General features: G+C 47.3%; 1 protein-coding gene across 1 annotated transcript in view; it reads right to left on the reverse strand.

Annotated features, from left to right (window-relative positions):
• Positions 1 to 14,445: 14,445 nt before the first annotated feature.
• Positions 14,446 to 18,106, reverse strand: part of PTEN (phosphatase and tensin homolog) — a 47,894-nt gene continuing 44,233 nt past the window's right edge. Inside the window, exon 9 of the mRNA XM_064429909.1 lies at positions 14,446 to 18,034. Coding sequence (XP_064285979.1) covers positions 17,849 to 18,034 — 186 coding nt within the window. The 3' untranslated portion in view covers positions 14,446 to 17,848. The remainder of the gene's footprint in view (positions 18,035 to 18,106) is intronic.

Here is an 18,106-nt window from a genome sequence, read left to right on the forward strand (position 1 = left end):
CCCAATAATCCCAGGAAAGCCATCCCATCTGAACCAAATAATCCCAAAAAAACATCCCACCTGACCCAATGATCCCAGGAAAACCATCCCACCTCACTCCAATAATCCCAGGAAAACCAACCCACCTGAACCAAATAATCTCATGAAAGCCATGCCACCTGACCCCAATAATCCCCAAAAAATCATCCCTCCTGACCCAAAAATCCCAAAAAAGCCATCCCACCTGACCCAAATAATCCCAAGGAAACCATCCTTCCTGACCCAAATAATCCCAGGAAAGCCATCCCTCCTGACCCAAATAATCCCAGGAAAGCCATCCCTCCTGACCCAAAAATCCCAAAAAAAGCCATCCCACCTGACCCAAATAATCCCAGGAAAACCATCCCTTCTGACCTTAATGATCCCAGGAAAACCATCCTTCCTGACCCAAATAATCCCATGAAAGCCATGCCACCTGACCCTAATAATGCCAGAAAACCATCCCACCTGACTCAAATAATCCCAAAAAAACATCCCACCTGACCCAAATAATCCCAAGGAAACATCCTTCCTGACCCAAATAATCTCAGGAAAACCATCCCTCCTGACCCAATAATCCCAAAAAAGCCATCCCACCTGATCCCAAAAATCCCAGGAAAGCCATTCCTCATGACCCCAACAATCCCAGGAAAGCACAGCCCTGCAGCACTGGCGCCATGAAGCTTCACAGCTGGCATGGCATTGGGTAAAGCTGGACTAGAGACCCCCAGCAGGCTCTCCTGACCTAAATTATTCCCTGATTCAGAGCCCCATCCTCTCCTGCACTGGACACTTCACCAGATTACTCCTTCTTGTTCTCTCCCCTCACGGGGAATGTGCCAAAAATCCTCAATAATTTTAAAACCACAACTGGTTAACTTAATTTAACTGGTTAATTTAAAACACAACTGGTTTTCTAGAGATTTAAGGGGTCACAGTACTGTGGCACTGGGTGAAAAAATATTTTTGAAGGTGCCAGAGATTGTTTATGTAAAAAACAAGTTAGACTTTAATAACTTCTTTCTCTTTCCAGGAAGACAGTGTTTCACAAATTCTGACGGATATTGCTTTTCCATGGCAGGACAAACTAGCGGAGATTCCTGAAAAATACAAATAGCACAACAAAGAGAGCTCATAATTAATGGTAATAAAGAGCAGTTTGAAGAAGCAGAAGCAGCAGTGGTGACTTCTGTGAGGTGATCAGCTCCAAGGGGTTTCATCTTCCTGTCTTTTTCCCCCGCACCCTGCAGTGCCACGGCTGGATCCCATCCAGAGCCATCCACAGCAGATTCCAGGGACACTTGGAAGAGCAGCATCCATTTTCACCCCCAAAAGAAGCATCTGTTCCAAGAGCAACCCTTCACTAGGCAGCACAGAGAGACAACGCATTCCTCCCCAAACCCTCTGCCTGATCATGCCTTTGGTTACTGCACCAGCCCAGGAGATGGCTGGGGATCCCCTAATTTCCCCAAAGTAATTAACACCAGTCCCATGGCCCGGCTCTGGCCCGTGACAAACGAGGTGTGAGGATTTATGGCTCCAGGAATAGCTGGGCTCTGCATCCAGCAGTCAGACAGGAGATCCTGGCTCTTCCAGAGGGGATTTGTGTCTCACTGAAGTGGCTCCAGGCAAGTTAAGTCACTGCTAACCGACTTCAGGTCGGCTGCTGGAGCAGAATGGGAAAAAACTGTGGAGAGAACAGGACTGGGGGGGTCAGAGGTGCAGGGGAATTACATGAGTTCTACTCAGAAGGTGATCCCAAATTGGGAGGGAGCAAAGACTCCTGCCAGGGCTAGGATTCTGTGCTGTGCATTCACACACACACCCCCTCCACGCTCCTCCACCACAGCCCCATCCAGCCTGTGCTTCCAGGTCAGGGAAGGAAATTGTCCTTAATCCATGGCAGGCACGGCGTGGGCTGGGGGCCAGCAGAGGAGAGGCACTGATGGGCAGAGCAGATGTTGCTGCAGTAGCTGCAGAAGGCAGGCCCAGGGCAGGGGTGAGCAGGAGGGATCCAAGAGGGACAGAGAGAGGTGCCACAGGGTGGGATTTGTCCACCAGCTTCACCTCAGGAGGCACTTCCAGGAGAAAGGCACCGAGGCTGCTCGTGCTCCGCAGGGATGGGGACACTCCTCGGTCCTGTGAGCCCAGGGCCTCCTGCCACTGCTAACTGGGAAAACTCCAGCACACACCCAAAAATCCACAGCCTCCACTGGCCTGCCCCGTGTTTACAGCTCAGCCTGGGCCAGGCATTCTCCTAACAGCTCCCACAAAGCCCAGAGAGGAAGGGCAAGGAGCAATGGGAAAGCCTGGATATCTCCCACTCTTCCATGATGGAGCAAGTCATGGCTTTCATTGTGTGACTCACAGATGTGCATTCTCCAATTTTAGTTCCCACTGTGTGACCCACAGATTTGCATTCCCCAATTTTAGTTCCCAGTTTGTTACCTACAGATGTGCATTCCCCAATTAAATTCACAATTTGTGACCCACAGATGTATATTCCCCAATTTTAGGTAGAATGCATTGAGCTAAAAGAGATGGGAAGCTGGGAACCCCGTTGTTTTATTTTGCTTTATTTGTTTTGCTTTCTGCAGACACCAAAATAATTTGACTTTTCTTTTAAAATCTATACCCAGACATTGGCCTTGCTTAAGATAAACCCAATGTGGGCTATGACTGAGTGAAGCAATCTGGGATAGGGAAAGGTGTCCCTGCCCATGGCAGGAGGTGGAATGGGATGAGCTTTAAGGTCCCTTCCAACCCAAACCATCCTGTGATTATACGATTTTATTATTTAAAAAAAAAAATGGTAACAAACATAAGAAAAACCAAGCCATAAGAATCAAGATCAACCAAAAGACAAGAAAGGAGGATAAAGATTGCAGCTGCAGTGAGGAAAACCTTTGGAAGAGATGTTTATTTTCCATGACAGAGCAGCACATTGCCAATCAGCCATTACTCACCACAGCAAGAGTTCAGTTGAGGATTCTCCCCCAAGAGGGTGGACCAACGGGGTCAAAACCTCTGCTTTTGGGCTCTTTAGAGGTTCCTCACCACGAAGAGACAGCTTGAACCTCTTCACTGCAATGATTTCTCTTTAAAATATCCTGGGAAGTCATTTAGATGTGAACAAGCCGTGGAAAATGTTAGCCTGCTGGAGGACTTGGGAGAAAGACAACTGAAAACAGAAGTGAGAAATGGGGAGATTTCAGACTGTGGCTGCAACACCCCAGCATCAAGGGATTTCTTTTAAAAAAAGTATTATTATTATTATTACTACTCTAAAAAGAATTTTACAAGCCACAATCAATAAGGTTTGGCCGTTTAATTTTCCCAAATCTCTGTAAAAGTGAGTTTGAGCTCTCAGGAAAGAAAAAAGCAGCCATGCCATGACACACAGAGGAATTTCAGCAGGGGCAGCGTGGACTTTCAGGAGCACAAACCAAACCACGCTCTTGCTGCTCGAGCTGCCTCCAAAGCAGCTGTTAAAACACGCTGGAAGATATCAAAGCAGCTCTAATTAACTTCCTGCTTCAGCCCTACTTCAAAGAATTTCTGAGAGTTCTCAAAGCAGAGCTGGCACGGGGCAGTTTCTGGAGGAGGGTGGATTTTTGGGGCTCGTTCACCGCCGACGCCGAACGCGCCTGAGGTTCTCCAGTTGCTGGTTTTGTTTAAAAAGTGGGCAGAAAAAGGCTTCATCTCTAAACCGCTTTAACGCAGGGCATCACCGATCAGGGGAGGAAACCAGCAAAACACCAAATCAGCCAAATCCTTCCCTAGGCCAGCAGCTGCTAAAGGGTGATCCAGGCTGGGCCTTCCCTTGAGATTCCAACTCCATTTTACCTGCAAAGCCTAAAGCAATTTTAGACCAATTAGATCCACAGAATCCCGGGATGGTCTCGGTTGGAATGCACCCTGAAGACCCAAAATTCCACCCCTGCACCTTCCACCATCCCAGGGTGCTGCAAGCCCTGTCCAGCCTGGCCTTGGGCACCTCCAGCGATCCAGGGGCAGCCACAATTCCTTTGCTCACCCAGGGCCACCTCAGGCTCTGGAATGATGCTGAGTTTTGATCCAAGCTCTTTTTTTTTCTTCTCCCCCCCACCCCAGTCTTGAGACATATGCTCCTGTGTTTATTTACCCATTTGTTTTGATCTTTTTTTTTTTTTTTCCTCCTCCAAGAGACATTTTCCCACATATCCACGTCTGCCTCCACTCTGGCACGCCAGGGTCTCCATCACCATCCACTTAAACTGTGAGGAGAGCAGTAATAGATTCCTCCTGTCCCTGCCTGAAGCTCTGCCACGCTCCAGCCCCATCCCACACCACTCAGACCTATACAAACCCTTGCCATGCTTTGTTTGAATCATTTGATTCCCAGGAAAAAAAAAAAAAAAAAAAAAAAGGGAAAAAAAAAGTTGTCATGGCCAAAAATAGAACATTTTTCCGCTCTGAAGAACAAGCAGCAGCATTCCTGGGAATTCAGACAAATAGCATTGGTCAGGAGATGTCTCACAGACACCAGTGACATCCCAGAGCTGCTCCAGTGTCCTGTGAAGCAGGAAAGTGTTTGGGATCTCTCTTCCTCCCACTCTGCGGGGTGAAATCAGAAGTGACGAGCCTGTTTCTGCTCGTGCTCCATGAGAAAGGGTGGCTGCTCTCCACGGGGACTTCTTCATTTATTTATTTTTTTTATTTTAAAGAGAAAATGCCTCCTGGCTAAAATGTGATGCTGTTTAGAGCACAAGCCTTCACTAAGCACAAGCAGCAACACTGATATTTTTACCAAGGTAAAAACACCATTTTTTATTTCCTGTTAGAATATTTCACACCATATTTCCCCTGACTCTATGCAATGAAGGTTACCTATAATAGTGATTATATAATAGTTAATAAAATTGTATATAATTATGAAACCATGTTCAATGGTTTGTGGAGAGGAGACTTTCAGGGAAATTTTCAGGGAGCTTCAAAACTCAATTTGATCATTGCAGGTCCCTTCCAGCTGAACATACTCAGTTCCAGTCAGTCACAGATCACCCAATTTGAATTTCACCAGGAGTTGCTCTCAGTTTAATTGAATTTCTTTAGCAACATGAGCTTGGGTTACATCGAGGCAAATGGGGAGCTTTGTTTTTCAAAGACATCTGCAATGTTTTGGGAGCCTTTGGGCTCTTTTCTGAGAGGGAGAAGAAGTGCAAATCCCAAATTTCAGCGACCCTCAGCTACACTGAAGTCCCTCCAGGCAGATTGGGTTCTCAGGACCTGTATTGGAGACTTCATCAATGGAATGTGGCAAACCTCTGGCACGATTTACACTCCCTGGGCAGAGCCTCACAAGCACATGGCACAAATTTGTCACCTTTGAAAGAGCAAAATCCTGCCCTGGCAGCCAGGCCAGGTGTGGGGACAGCTCCCACCTTTGAGCACTGCCATGTCCCCAGAGCAGGAGCAGGCTTGGAAACCTGAACAGGAGACCTCAGAGTGGCTCGAGCAGATGTGCCTGGATAAGCTCCTGTGATTTCCAGCAGCACCAGGTCCCCTCAGGCCACTCTGTTGGATTTAATTCCCAAATAATCTCCTGCTGCATCAGCTCCCAGCCTTTCAGCTGGAGACAGTGCTCTGCACACTCTGGTCCCTCCTCATCTGAGCTGAATTTGGAATAAAAAGTGTACTAGAAAATGCCTCCAAATGCCTCCTGAAAGTATCTCCATTCACTGGGAGAAAAAAAAAATCTTTTATTCTATTCAATAGACTTGTGGGCAGATCTTACAGCACAGCCTGGAAGCTCACTGCTGTTGAACTGAACAGGTGAGGAATCTTTCCAGCTCAGGATTTATTTTTCTTTTGATGGGGGGGGAGGAAAAATCACTGATTTGGCAACAGTTTCTCATGGGAAAACATCCATTTGAGCAGGGATTTTCTGTGCAAGCAGCAGGGTCATTGACAGTGTGTCACGGGGAGAGGAGGGCAGGAGGGAGAGGAGAAAAAAAATTCTGCTCAGGCCACTTATTTAGGGTCTAACTCATTAAATTATTAACGATGATGAGCTACCAGGAATCCAGCTAAATCAGAAGAGCAGGAAAAGCAGGAAAAGGGAAGATGGGAAGGACACCAGCCCTTGGGAACACCCACCCTGTGGTGGGAGATCAGCAGGAGTGGGAAGTGGCTTTGTTTTTGGGCCTTTGCTGGCAGATGAAGAAGGACAAACCATGTGCTCAAGAGGCATGTCCACGGAGGAGAGAGCCAGGCTGTTGGCATTCCCTGTGGATTTAGGATTTGCTGTGGATCTGCACAGGTTTGATGTCCACAGGCACAACCTCAGGCTGTGGCTCCTGCCATGAAAGCCCTTGGATGGAAGCCAGGTGTCTGCCACCTCCAGGCTGAAATTGTCCAATCTCAGCATATTTTGCCTATTTGGGAAAAGAGAGGAAGAAAATAATTTAAAAAGATGCTGCAGCTCAACCTGAGGATGCAGCTCCAGCTGGGGGAGGTCAGATCCCAGGGGTGCAGCTGATGACAAGCCCAGAGGGATAAACACCGAGGTGAGGAGAGTGAGAGCAGCACCCGTGGCACCGAGTGGCTCTGCTTGTGTTTCTTGGTGCTGCAAAGGCTGAAGGAGAACGGGCTCTGGGAGACCACAGCTGCACCGAGCACGGGCACAAATCAGAGCAGGGACCACATCAGCTCGTGGTGAAAGACCACAGATCAGATAAAAAGTCAGCTTTTGGCAGCAGCTGGAAGAGAAGAGCAGAAAAGCTGCAGCCCTGGTGAGACCAAAGTGTCCAGAGGTTGTAGCTTGTGCACAGCCTGTTTGCAACTGAGGACACAGAGAGAAAAATCCTCACTGGGGCTTGGCTGAGAGCTGAGAGCAGAGCACAAACACCACACCTGTTTAAGACACCTCTAAAGGGGGGATTTACCCTTCCCCAGCCACCTGCACAGTGCCACACCACACAAAAGGAATGAAAGCCTGGGTCACCTCCCAAGTGCAGCAAAGAGGGAGAAAACAGGTGAGGAGCGGGAGGTAAAATATCCTTGTGAGGCATCAGCACAGCTAAAGCAGCTCATTAATTCCAAATGCTCATTCAAGAGCTCCTGCCTCCCAATTAAACTACTTCATGGGCTTCAAAAAAAGGAAACACGTGCTGGAGATGCTGCAGATAGAAAGTGCTGACTTTGATCTCGTGATTTAAAATCCAACACACGGGGCAGAGAGGGAAAGCGCTCCAGCAGTGAGGGCCAGGGCACTCACAGAATCACAGAATCACAGAATTCACAGACTCACAGAGTCATGGAATCAGACTCACAGAATTCACAGAATGCACAGAATTCACAGAATTCACAGAACCACTGGGATGGGCTGGAAGAGACCTCCAAGATCATCTAGTCCAACCCAGCCCCAACACCTCAACTAAACCCTGGCACCCAGTGCCACATCCAGTCTGTTTTAAACACAGCCAGGGATGGTGACTGCACCCTTCCCTGGGCAGACCATTCCAGAACTTTATCACCCTTCTTGTAAAAAACTTCTTTCTTTCTATATCCAACCTATATTTCTCTTGGCAGAGCTTGAGGCTGTGTCCCCTGGTTCTGTCAGTGCTGCCTGGAGAAGAGCCCAGCCCCAGCTGAGCACAGCCACCTTTCAGGAGCTGCAGAGAGTGATAAGGTCACCCGAGTCTCCTTTTCTCCAGGCTGAGCGCCCCCAGCTCCCTCAGGGGTTCCTCAGAGGGACACCCCTGGCCATGGCCCACACAGGGTTTGTGCCACGTGGGACAAAACCCCTGGGAGAGCCATCCTGGCCTGTGCTACCACCAAACTCATGTCACAAGGATGGTGACAAGCTGAATGACCTCTTGGGGATGCACAGGTCCAGCAGCCACAGGGACCAGGGGGAAACCAGCCTGGCTGCTGGAAGGGGGATTCTGCCATGGCAGAAAACCTGGAGATGTCTGAAGTATTGCATTCAGCTTGGAGACTTCAGCCTGGAGTGGCTTTGCCAGAGATCTCCCAGAGGAGGAGGATGATGATGATGAAGGTCTGTCCTTCCACTGCCTCTTGCAGCACAAGGACAGGGAGTGGCCGGCTGAATTCAGGAGATGTTCCCTCACTTCCCCCAGTGAATCCCCTTGTCCCAAGAGGCAGAGGAGGCCAAGGGTTTCTGCAGCACTCTGAGGGGACATGGAGCAGTGCCTTGGAGGTTGCTGAGCACACAAAGCACCCCAGGTTCAGGAGGTCCTGGCCAGCAGCTGGCTCTGGTGAAGGGCTGGTCTCAGATGTGCATCCTCTGCCCTTACTCATCCCTGAAAAGTCACCTCCAGCCATTTCGGTGAGCCAGAAGCCCAAAGGGTTGTGCAGTTACACAGCTGTACATTCAAAACTGTTACTTTTACATTTTAAGTCTTTACAGCTGAACTGAATAAAACCACAAAACCAACCACCAAAGCAAGCAGCCAATAGTGGGCCATCTGATTCCTCTCAGGTTCTCCTTCAGGTGTGGTTGTGTGGACACTCAGCTCCTTTTACCTCCCTCACACCTCCTTGGCCAGACTTCTCCCCTCTCCTCCTGCCTGCAGTTAAGCCAGCCTCGCTTTGTCTGCAGGACTTTGACTCTTGGAAAAGTCAGAAGGCATTAATCAGCCGCTCTGTTGTGCAACTATTTCCATCGCTGAGCTGCATCTGCTCCCTGAGGTCTCTTAATTCCTCGTTAAGAACGTGCCCCACGTGGGAAGAGGCGAGAGAGGACTTGCACAGGCTGGAAGTGAATCCCTGCAGCCCCCACAAGCAGAGGTGCAGGGGAGCCCAGCCCCAGGAGGGCTTTGTCAGAAGGAAGGGACACAAGCAGCAGCAGCAGGGCCACTTCTGGGTGATGGAGAGGGGTCACCCGGAGCTGCAGGGACAGAGCACAGAGGAGTGTGACCCCTGAGCACTGCTCTGGGGCTGGAAGCCCTCAGGAGCAGCCCAGCTCCCCTGCAGCTGCTGCAGGAAATGGGCTGAGGAGCTGAGCTGCAGACGGGCTGGGCACTGTGCTCCGTCCCAAAAGGGCCACGAGCTTTGTCAGAAAAATGCACCTTTCGAAGAAAAAGCAGATATTGAGGAGAGGACGTCAGGTCATGGCCACTAACCTGGGTCAACAGCACACCTTGAGCACCCTGGCCATGCTCACCCCTGGACAGTCTGGATACTAATGACAGCAATCATAATTGCTGCTGTAGACAACTCAGATATTTGTTTACTATCCCAGAACACACTCTACAGCATAGTGAAATATGTGCATGAGTCTTTTTTTGCTCCACGTTTTACCTTTTTGACAACCTTGGCTGTACTGTGTAATTTTTAGAGAAAAGAAAAAACATCTGAACTAAAGAAATGGGGGGTAATGGGGGTTTTGGGCAGCACTTTCTGGCCAGCTCGTGCCACAGCACCTGGGTGAGGGGGTAGGTGCTGCCCCAGGGCCCCCAGCTGCTCTCAGAGGACTGCCCTGCACTTCACAGACCCCCCAAATTATTTCCTTTCCCAGCCCCTGAACTCAGCTCCTGCCTGGCTGCTGGGATGACTCCACCTCCTCATGCTGCATCTTCCCTCTCCCTGCCCAGAGCCACCCCAGGGGCTGCCTGAGGCTGTGCCCAGCCATCCACCTCCTGCTGCTGGGAGAGTCCCTGAAAGCCAAACCCCAGCTCCCCAGAGGGGCCTGGAGTGCTGCCCTTGCACTGCTCTGCACCAAAGGGATCAAAGCTTCCCACTCCCAAGGGTTTTTTTGCTGTGGGGACAGGGGAGAAGAGGGATGAGGATGCATCATGAGAGGGAAAACCTTTACAAAGCTGAGCAAGCTCCTGATCACAGGCTGAGACCTTCAGCAAGGATACAAAGGACACAACATGAACACTCAGGGTCATTCATACTCCCACCCCCTGCATCCAGCTGCCTGCCAGATATTGGTCAGGAGATGCTCTGCCAAAGCTCAGGTTTTTGTCCAACAGGTAGAGCTCTGTCCTGTGTGGATGTCAGGGTTTGGCAGCTCTGCTCGTGCTCCTCTTCAATGAACTCTCCAGATCTTACTCTTGGGGAATGAAGTCTGTCAGGGGGAGCTGACAGAGATGAAGGTGACAAATTGTGCTCCTTGCAGAATCTTTTTTCTGCGCTTCAGCCTTCAGGGGAAGCCAGAGCATTCCCCGGAGTGCTGCAGCACAGACCCACGCCCAGAAAAGGACACAGACACGCTGGGTGCCATCCCTTCTCCTGCTTCCAGGCACAAACACGCGAGCTGGGAGCTCTTGTGCAAGGCTTCTCCTTCCTTTTGACACAAAAGAGACAAATTACAAGCCAAGAGGATGGACTGGCTGGGGTGAAAATAATTCCAACCTTCCTATTTGGCTTTTGATCACAGCTCTGTGTTCCTCAGCTCGGTGGAACTTCCAGCCCTTCCCTTTCCCAGGGGGCTGCAGCTTCTCCAGGAAGCCTCCAAGCCCCCAGCCCTCCCCAGGCTGCTTTGAAGGGTGCCCACCTGGGAGTGAGGCCTGAGAACACCCAAAAACCACAGAGCAGAGCTGCTTTCCTGCACGCTCAGCTCTCAGGGAAAGCCAGATCCTTCCCAAGAGCTGATATTCAGGGAAGGGAATGACTCCTTTTTGTGTGCTGAGTGGATGTTATCAGTCTCCCCTCACTGCTGCGTGATCTTTACCATCCTCCAACGCAAATCCCAACGTTTTCCTGAGCTGGTTGCAGTCCCAACTCCAGTCTGGAGCTGTCAGCCCTCCTGTTTCCATAGTTTCAAACACTTTTTAAAGCAAAGGATCCCCAAGCCAACCTCTCCGAGGCATCTCCCTCCCTCCAGCTGCCTCTCAGACACCTCTCATCAGCTGCTCCATCCCATCCTTGCAGAAGCCCGGCAAATCTCTATAAACATGTGCCATCACCCCTTTCCTCACAAGTTCCATGCCTCCACCCACGAGGTTTCACTCTCCCATTACCAAACCCTGCTTTACATTAAAGCCTTTGCTGCCTTCTCCTCCAAACTCATTAATTCTCTTTTAAAAGGCTCATTCCTGCACAGATTTCCATGACAGAATCCTTCCCATTTTCCTGCTGCCCACAGGAGGATGGGGCAGCCCTGATCTCTCTGTGCAGGCTGCTGGAATTCCTCAATCCAGCATTTCCCAGCTGCTCTCAGCCTCTTCCAGACCCCACGTAACCTTCATGCTACAATTATTTTGTCAAAGGCCAAAAAAACACCAGTAGGGCCTGAAGCAGCCTGAATTACACAAAGGGTAATTGAAAGCACAAAGCTCAACCTCTGAAATATCACCTTTTATCAGCTTAAAACCGCTCCATGAACAGGAAATGATGAAGAAAAATCATGAATCTATCTCAGCGCTTAGCCATGGGAGACAAAGTAAATTACCAAGCACAGGAACCCTCAAAAAGTAAAAATAAACCACACTAAGCCTGTTTTTTTTTAATATTTCTGCAGCCAGTACAGCCCATAGAGCAACATTTGCAGCTGGAAAGTGTAGCCCAGCAGCTCATTAGCAAGTTTTTAATTCAGGTTGCTCATCACAAGTCCCATTGTTCCCATTCGACCAGATAAACACATCCAGGTTTGTGCAGAGCACCAGGAGCTCACCAAGGCAAACATTTTATTTTTTTTTTTTTAAAGCAACATAAAAGTGTTTCTCCTTGCTATGCCTTCAGAATAAAGCTTGGTAGATAAAAAGGAAAAAAAAAAAAAAAAGAAACCACAACCAAAGTAAAACAGCCAAACAAATAACCCCAAAAAAAGCCCTAAAAACACCCAGGCAGAAAATAATTACCTGTCCTATATGGCAACACAGAGCAGTGGCTGAGAAGTTTGAAAGCACAGAAGATAAGTGGAAAATGAGAAGAAACACATGGAAAAATGCAAAAACAATGAAATGCCATTAAAAAACCCAACTAGGAAAAGTCTCAAAGAACAGGGAGAAAAGGCAAAGAAACAAGTAAAGGTTTTTATTTTAGTGGGTCCATCAGTTCAAAATAAAGGGATTTTCTCATCTGCCTAGCACAGGACTGTGTAGGAAAAATTAAAAAAAAAAAAAAAAAAGGAGCAGAATTACCAGGGACAGATGTGGAAAGATGGGGTTTGAGAAGACACCAAAGAATGAGGGTGACAGGAAGCTAAAGAAGCAATTCAGGTTCTGGTTTTGAGAGGACACTGAGCAATCTCCATCTATAGGAATGGATTGTTGGGCTTTTTTTCTTTTTCAGTCCAGCTCCCACTGCACCCAGGGCACCCCAGGGAATCAGGTCAGACTGACACCAACATCACTGCTGGCAGGTGCCACCACTCACTGCAGAGCCAACCAACTGCAGAAAAAACACTCAGAAATTCTCCTACTGATGCCTTTCCTTCTTAAAAGAGTGCAATTTATAGCTCTGCTGCAGCTTTAAAAGAAGACACAATTAATTATTAACCAGCCCTTGGTGGCTGCCTGGAAAGGGAGCTGAATGAACGGAGCTGCTGCTCCCTGGGGCTGGGAGAGGCTCAGAGCACATGGAAAGCACAGGACTGGGGATGGAGCACAGGGATTGTCCTCTGGGCTGGCACCCAGCACCTCCCTGGGAAGCTCTGTCACCACACGGGTCACAAGAGTGGAAAAAATGAGCATTTTTGCCTAGAAACCACATTTAGCTGCTGGGGGCTGGGCCGTGGGACTTTCAGCCAACAGGACAAGAAAAGTCAAATATAATCAATCCTCTGTGCACAGCACTTCTGTCTCCAGAGCAGAATCCTTTCACAGAGAGATCTCTGCATTTACAACAACTCCTCATCACACTGAACCCTGTTCAGACCACTCTCCTTCGACCTTCCTGCCCTTCCTCTGCATCTTCCCACCCTACTTTCATTTTTTTTGGATGTAAGCAAAGCTCACCAGAGCGAAAGGAACATGCGCTGACAGCTTGGGCAGCACCACGTGCTGAGGTGTAAACCCTCACCTGTGGGGTCAGCCCCACCTGGCCAACACTGCACCCCAGCCTTCCCTGTCCCAAAAGAACTGCAGATTTTTGGAGATCTCAGCCAAATGTGGGCCAGGGCTGGTGTTAGCAGCAGTGGGAAGGGAAGGGAAGGGAAGGGAAGGGAAGGGAAGGGAAGGGAAGGGAAGGGAAGGGAAGGGAAGGGAAGGGGAAAAAGGAAAGGAAAGGAAAGGAAAGGAAAGGAAAGGAAAGGAAAGGAAAGGAAAGGAAAGGAAAGGAAAGGAAAGGAAAGGAAAGGAAAGGAAAGGAAAGGAAAGGAAAGGAAAGGAAAGGAAAGGAAAGGAAAGGAAAGGAAAAAAGGGAAAGGAAAGGAAAGGAAAGGAAAGGAAAGGAAAGGAAAGGAAAGGAAAGGAAAGGAAAGGAAAGGAAAGGAAAGGAAAGGAAAGGAAAGGAAAGGAAAGGAAAGGAAAGGAAAGGAAAGGAAAGGAAAGGAAAGGAAAGGAAAGGAAAGGAAAGGAAAGGAAAGGAAAGGAAAGGAAAGGAAAGGAAAGGAAAGGAAAGGAAAGGAAAGGAAAGGAAAGGAAAGGAAAGGAACCTGAAGTCATCCGACCTGCAGGCCCAAGGTAATCCTGGGAACAGGGGACACCACCTAGGATTGAGGTGCCACTTTAAAATCTGGCTTGGAAACAGCCAAACAACCAGAAGAACCCCAGAATCACCTACTTGACCTGTCCTGAGAGCGGATTTGATGATCTCAAAGAGCCTTTCCAACCTCAACCATGCTGTGATTCTATAGGGAAAAATGCACCTCCTTGTCAGTGTAAAGCTACTTCAGGAAAATAATTCAGTGGGACTCAGGTCTCATTACGCAGCAGATAGCAACATTTCCTTATTTACAAGGTGTATTTTGAAATAAGTTCTGTTGGAGACTAAATAGAGAATCCCAGAATGGTTTGGGTGGGAGGGGACCTCAAAGCCCCTCCAGTGCCATGGGCAGGGACACCTTCCACTGTCCCAGGCTGCTCCAGCCTGGCCTTGGGCACTGCCAGGGATCCAGGGGCAGCCACAGCTGCTCTGGGCACCCTGTGTCAGGGCCTGCCCACCCTCACAGGGAAGGATTTCTTCCCAGTATCCCTCTGGCAGTGGGAAACCATTTCCCTTTTCCTTGTCCTTAGTCTGTCTGCATCTTTCCTGCAGCTCCTCAGGCACTGGGGACAGGCACCTGCCCATGTGGTTTGATGCCCCAGGAGGTGCCCCTGCCCCTCACCAGGACACCAAAGTGAGGGTTTGATATCCCTGCATACATCTGGACTTCACTGGTCAAACCTCTGGAGCTGCAGCTCCCTTCCAATCCCTGGATGCACAAGGAGCACCCTTGGCTCCAAGCACCACGCTCCAAATTCCACAGCTTTACAAGCACAACGTCTCAGCCGTTTGCCAAGCTCAGAGCACTGCAATAAAACACCCACACAGTGACAAGAATGAGACTTTAATCAGTTTTAAGTGGAGTTTTAACACTAAGAGATAAAGGGTTGTTAAACACAATAACAAACGGACATCTGATTTGTATGAGGCATTATCCTGTACATGTCATACTTGGTTTTTGTGTATTCTCAGTTACACACAGAGCCACTGTTGCACAGCACAATAGTATTTGAAGAGGCTGAATCAGAGTAAGGCTGCTTAACAGACTGATTTTTTTTTTTTCTTTTAGTATCTATATATATATATGCTATATGAAAACAGACTGGAAATTTGAAGTGGCAGAGAAAGGCAGCTCTGCCAAAACGCTGCAGTTGGAGCCCCTTTTAGTGCACAGTCCCACCCCATCCATCTGCATGCACGACACTTTCCAACAGTATTGAGAAGGTAAACGAGGCACTTCGTGGCAACCACAGGCATCGTTAACATATTGCACACATCTGCTAGGACTAAACATGGAACTTGCACACCAGCATCCTCTTTTTGGATTATTTGAAGGTGGTTTTGTTTGGTTTGTTGTTTTTTTTTTTTAATTTGGAAAGCTAATTTTGATGCTGCATGTAAACTCCACTTTCAGTTTACAATATGTGGCCCGGGGAGGAATCTGGAGGCTGATTTGCACAGCTGCAAAGATTTCCACTGGGGCTGCCCAAGCCCAGGGGATGCTTCAGGGCCTTACAGTTAAGCTCTTACCAAAGTGATGCCTTCAAGTAGTTTCAGACATGTAAGCTCTTGCACATCCCAACAGGCTGAAGCGTACAGTCTGGAAACTCAAGGAAAGATTACCTACAGAATGCAGCTCAAGCTAATTATGAATACTGTCATAAATAAAGTTTTAATAAGGACTCAAAAACCTTTCAGTCATAGCAATTCTTGTCAACTTCTATGGGGGTGGTAACTGAAATAAAGTATAGGAGAGTATGTATAATATATATTTATATATATAATATATATATATATATAATGCCATTTTTCCATTTCCAATGACTACACCATAAAATGTAAGCAAGGCTTCTCAAAGACGTCGAAACATTAAAAAAAAAAAAAAATTAAAACAAAATCAAAACCCTCATTCCAACCTTCACATTCCAAAGGAAAAATAACAGTGCAAAAGCTCATCCTTGCGTCCTGATTCCCGATCCGGCGTCACCGACTGGAGCTGCACCATCCAATCCTGATTATCCACAGTGGGACACGCAGCACTGCCAAGATCCCAAAGCTATCCAAGCAGGAGCAGTTTGCTTTATTGAGCACAACACAACTTTCAACTGTTATCAACCAGACAGGGTGAAAACACGATTGGAAGGGGAAGAGTTAAAATTCCTGTTCCCAAGGGAAAACCACCTCCTGCTCGTCACAATGAGCACTGAACCTTGATCCATTAAAGTCCAATTAAACCTGTAAGTCAGAACGTATTACCAGCTTTGTTAGAAGTTAGAATCGTGAATCTGAGGAGCAGAATTGACCAACAGAAACCAGGTAAGAAAAAAAAAAATTCTTCAAAAGCCCTTTACACCTTGGTTTACCAACTGTAATTAGTGGAAGTCCTGCCTTGTGTGGTTCAAATTCCAACCATTAATGCTGCTGTGCAGGGCTCTGACAGATCCCATTCATAATTCTGGCTGAGAACACAGCTCATGAACTTCCATGTCAGCACCAAGTTAATTAAGCGGGGGGGATGTGTGTACTAGACCCTAAAAAAAGCATCAATTTGGGGTCAGCTGTTCATGGCTCCCCTAGAGGGGCAGTGGCTTCACATCTGGATGTGCCAGCAGCTGGATCTGCAGCCACCTTGGGCTGGGCACGACAATCGTCCACCAGAAGCCAACTCCGAGCCCTACCCTAGGAACAAATAATCCAACACTGCCACTTGGTTTAGAAAAACAATTTGTTGGGTGGTTTGAGGGGTTGGTTTTGATAGTAATGGGTTTGGGACAAGTTCTGCTTTTTAATCTTCATTTACAGCGTTGAGAATTTACTGCAACACTGGTTTCCTGTCTCTGGTGTGTAATGTCCGTTTTTTAAACATTGCAGGTAATGAGTATTCAAGTAAAACTCCCCAACAGTTAATGACTTTTTTTTTTTAAAAAAAAAAAGTGTGCAAAACTGCAAAACTCATTGTAATAGAATGTGTAAGGTCAAAGGGGTGGAACGGCTGACAGAGGTTTGATTGAATAAATGCATCAGAAATCTTCCAAACAAACACTAACCTGGAGAATCTCCAATGACATTTCCTGTGCACCATTACAAAATCTTTTTATATTCATGAGGGGGAAAAAAAAAGCTTGCAAGGCAGCACATGAAGTATTCACAGCAGGAATATGATTGAAAAACTACTAATATAAATGTAAGATGTTGACTGATGTTTTTGCACTAAGAGCATCTGACTTTTAGCACTGGCCTTGATTACACAGGAGATGGAGCAGCCATTACAATTCAGAAAAAATTCCCAATAAATCATTGTCAAATTTTGTAACCATTTGTTTCAAGCTCTTACTTTAGTTGATAGCCTCCACATTTGTATGGTTAAGTCATTGTTGCTGTGTTTCCTTTTGGTTTTTTTTTGTTTTGTTTTTCGTGACCCCAATTCCTTGTCTCCCTTCATAGCGCGGGTCTCGTGGGTGTCGTGAAGGTTCATTCCTGTACCCCTAGACAGAATCACTCCCTCTAGCTGCCTTTTCTAGCACCATTACACTTAAAAAAAATGAAAAATGCACAAACAACAAGCAGTGACAGCGGCGACTCCTCACCCATTGTCCCGGATGAATTAGGGCAGCATGCTGAGGAAAGGTGCATGGAACAGCCGGACATGGTACACAGGCCACGCTCCTCTCCGAGCATCACCTTCCAGCCCCCATCCAAAAAACATGCATTACAATGTAGGAAAAACCTTCTAGAAACATCTCTTAGCCAACTGCAGACTTTTCTGTTGCCACACAAGTGCAAAAAAAGGGGCAGGATGTGAACCTGTAAAATTTTTTTTTTTCTTTTCGGTTTTTGAAACTTCGTTTGGTGACAGAACACAAAAGGAAAAATTCCTACGCATACACATTAGGTCTGTCTCCACTTTTATAAAACTGGAATAAAATGGGAAAGTGCCATGTTTATAGTTCCTAATTGAAGTTTTAATGTCCTTTGACACAAAAAGGTTATATACATAAGAGCTACGTAACCTTTCTTTTACCCCCCCGACTGGACAAGTGTCAAACACTGTAGATTTGTAGGGCAAAATGAGATTGGTCAGGAAAGAATTGTTCCTATAACTGGTAATCTGACACTATGTCCATTTGCCATTTAGAAAGGTCCTTTTTCTTTTTTTCAGTTTATTCAAGTTTGTCTGTCTTCATGGTTTTTTTTTTGTATGGTTCTTTTTTATCTCTGATAAAAAAAATATTCAGACTTTTGTAATCTGCGTATGCTGATCTTCATCAAAAGGTTCATTCTCTGGATCAGAGTCAGTGGTGTCAGAGTATCTATAATGATCAGGTTCATTGTCACTAACATCTGGTGTTACAGAAGTTGAACTGCTAGCCTCTGGGTTTGATGGCTCTTCTACTGTTTTTGTGAAAAATAGCTTCACCTGGGGAAGGAAAAAACAACATTTAAAAAGGGAACCTGGACTTCAACCGAGCACAGGCAACAAAGCAGTTTT

This window comes from Passer domesticus, chromosome 8 (assembly GCF_036417665.1).
Source record: "Passer domesticus isolate bPasDom1 chromosome 8, bPasDom1.hap1, whole genome shotgun sequence".
Taxonomy (NCBI): Eukaryota; Metazoa; Chordata; class Aves; order Passeriformes; family Passeridae; genus Passer; species Passer domesticus.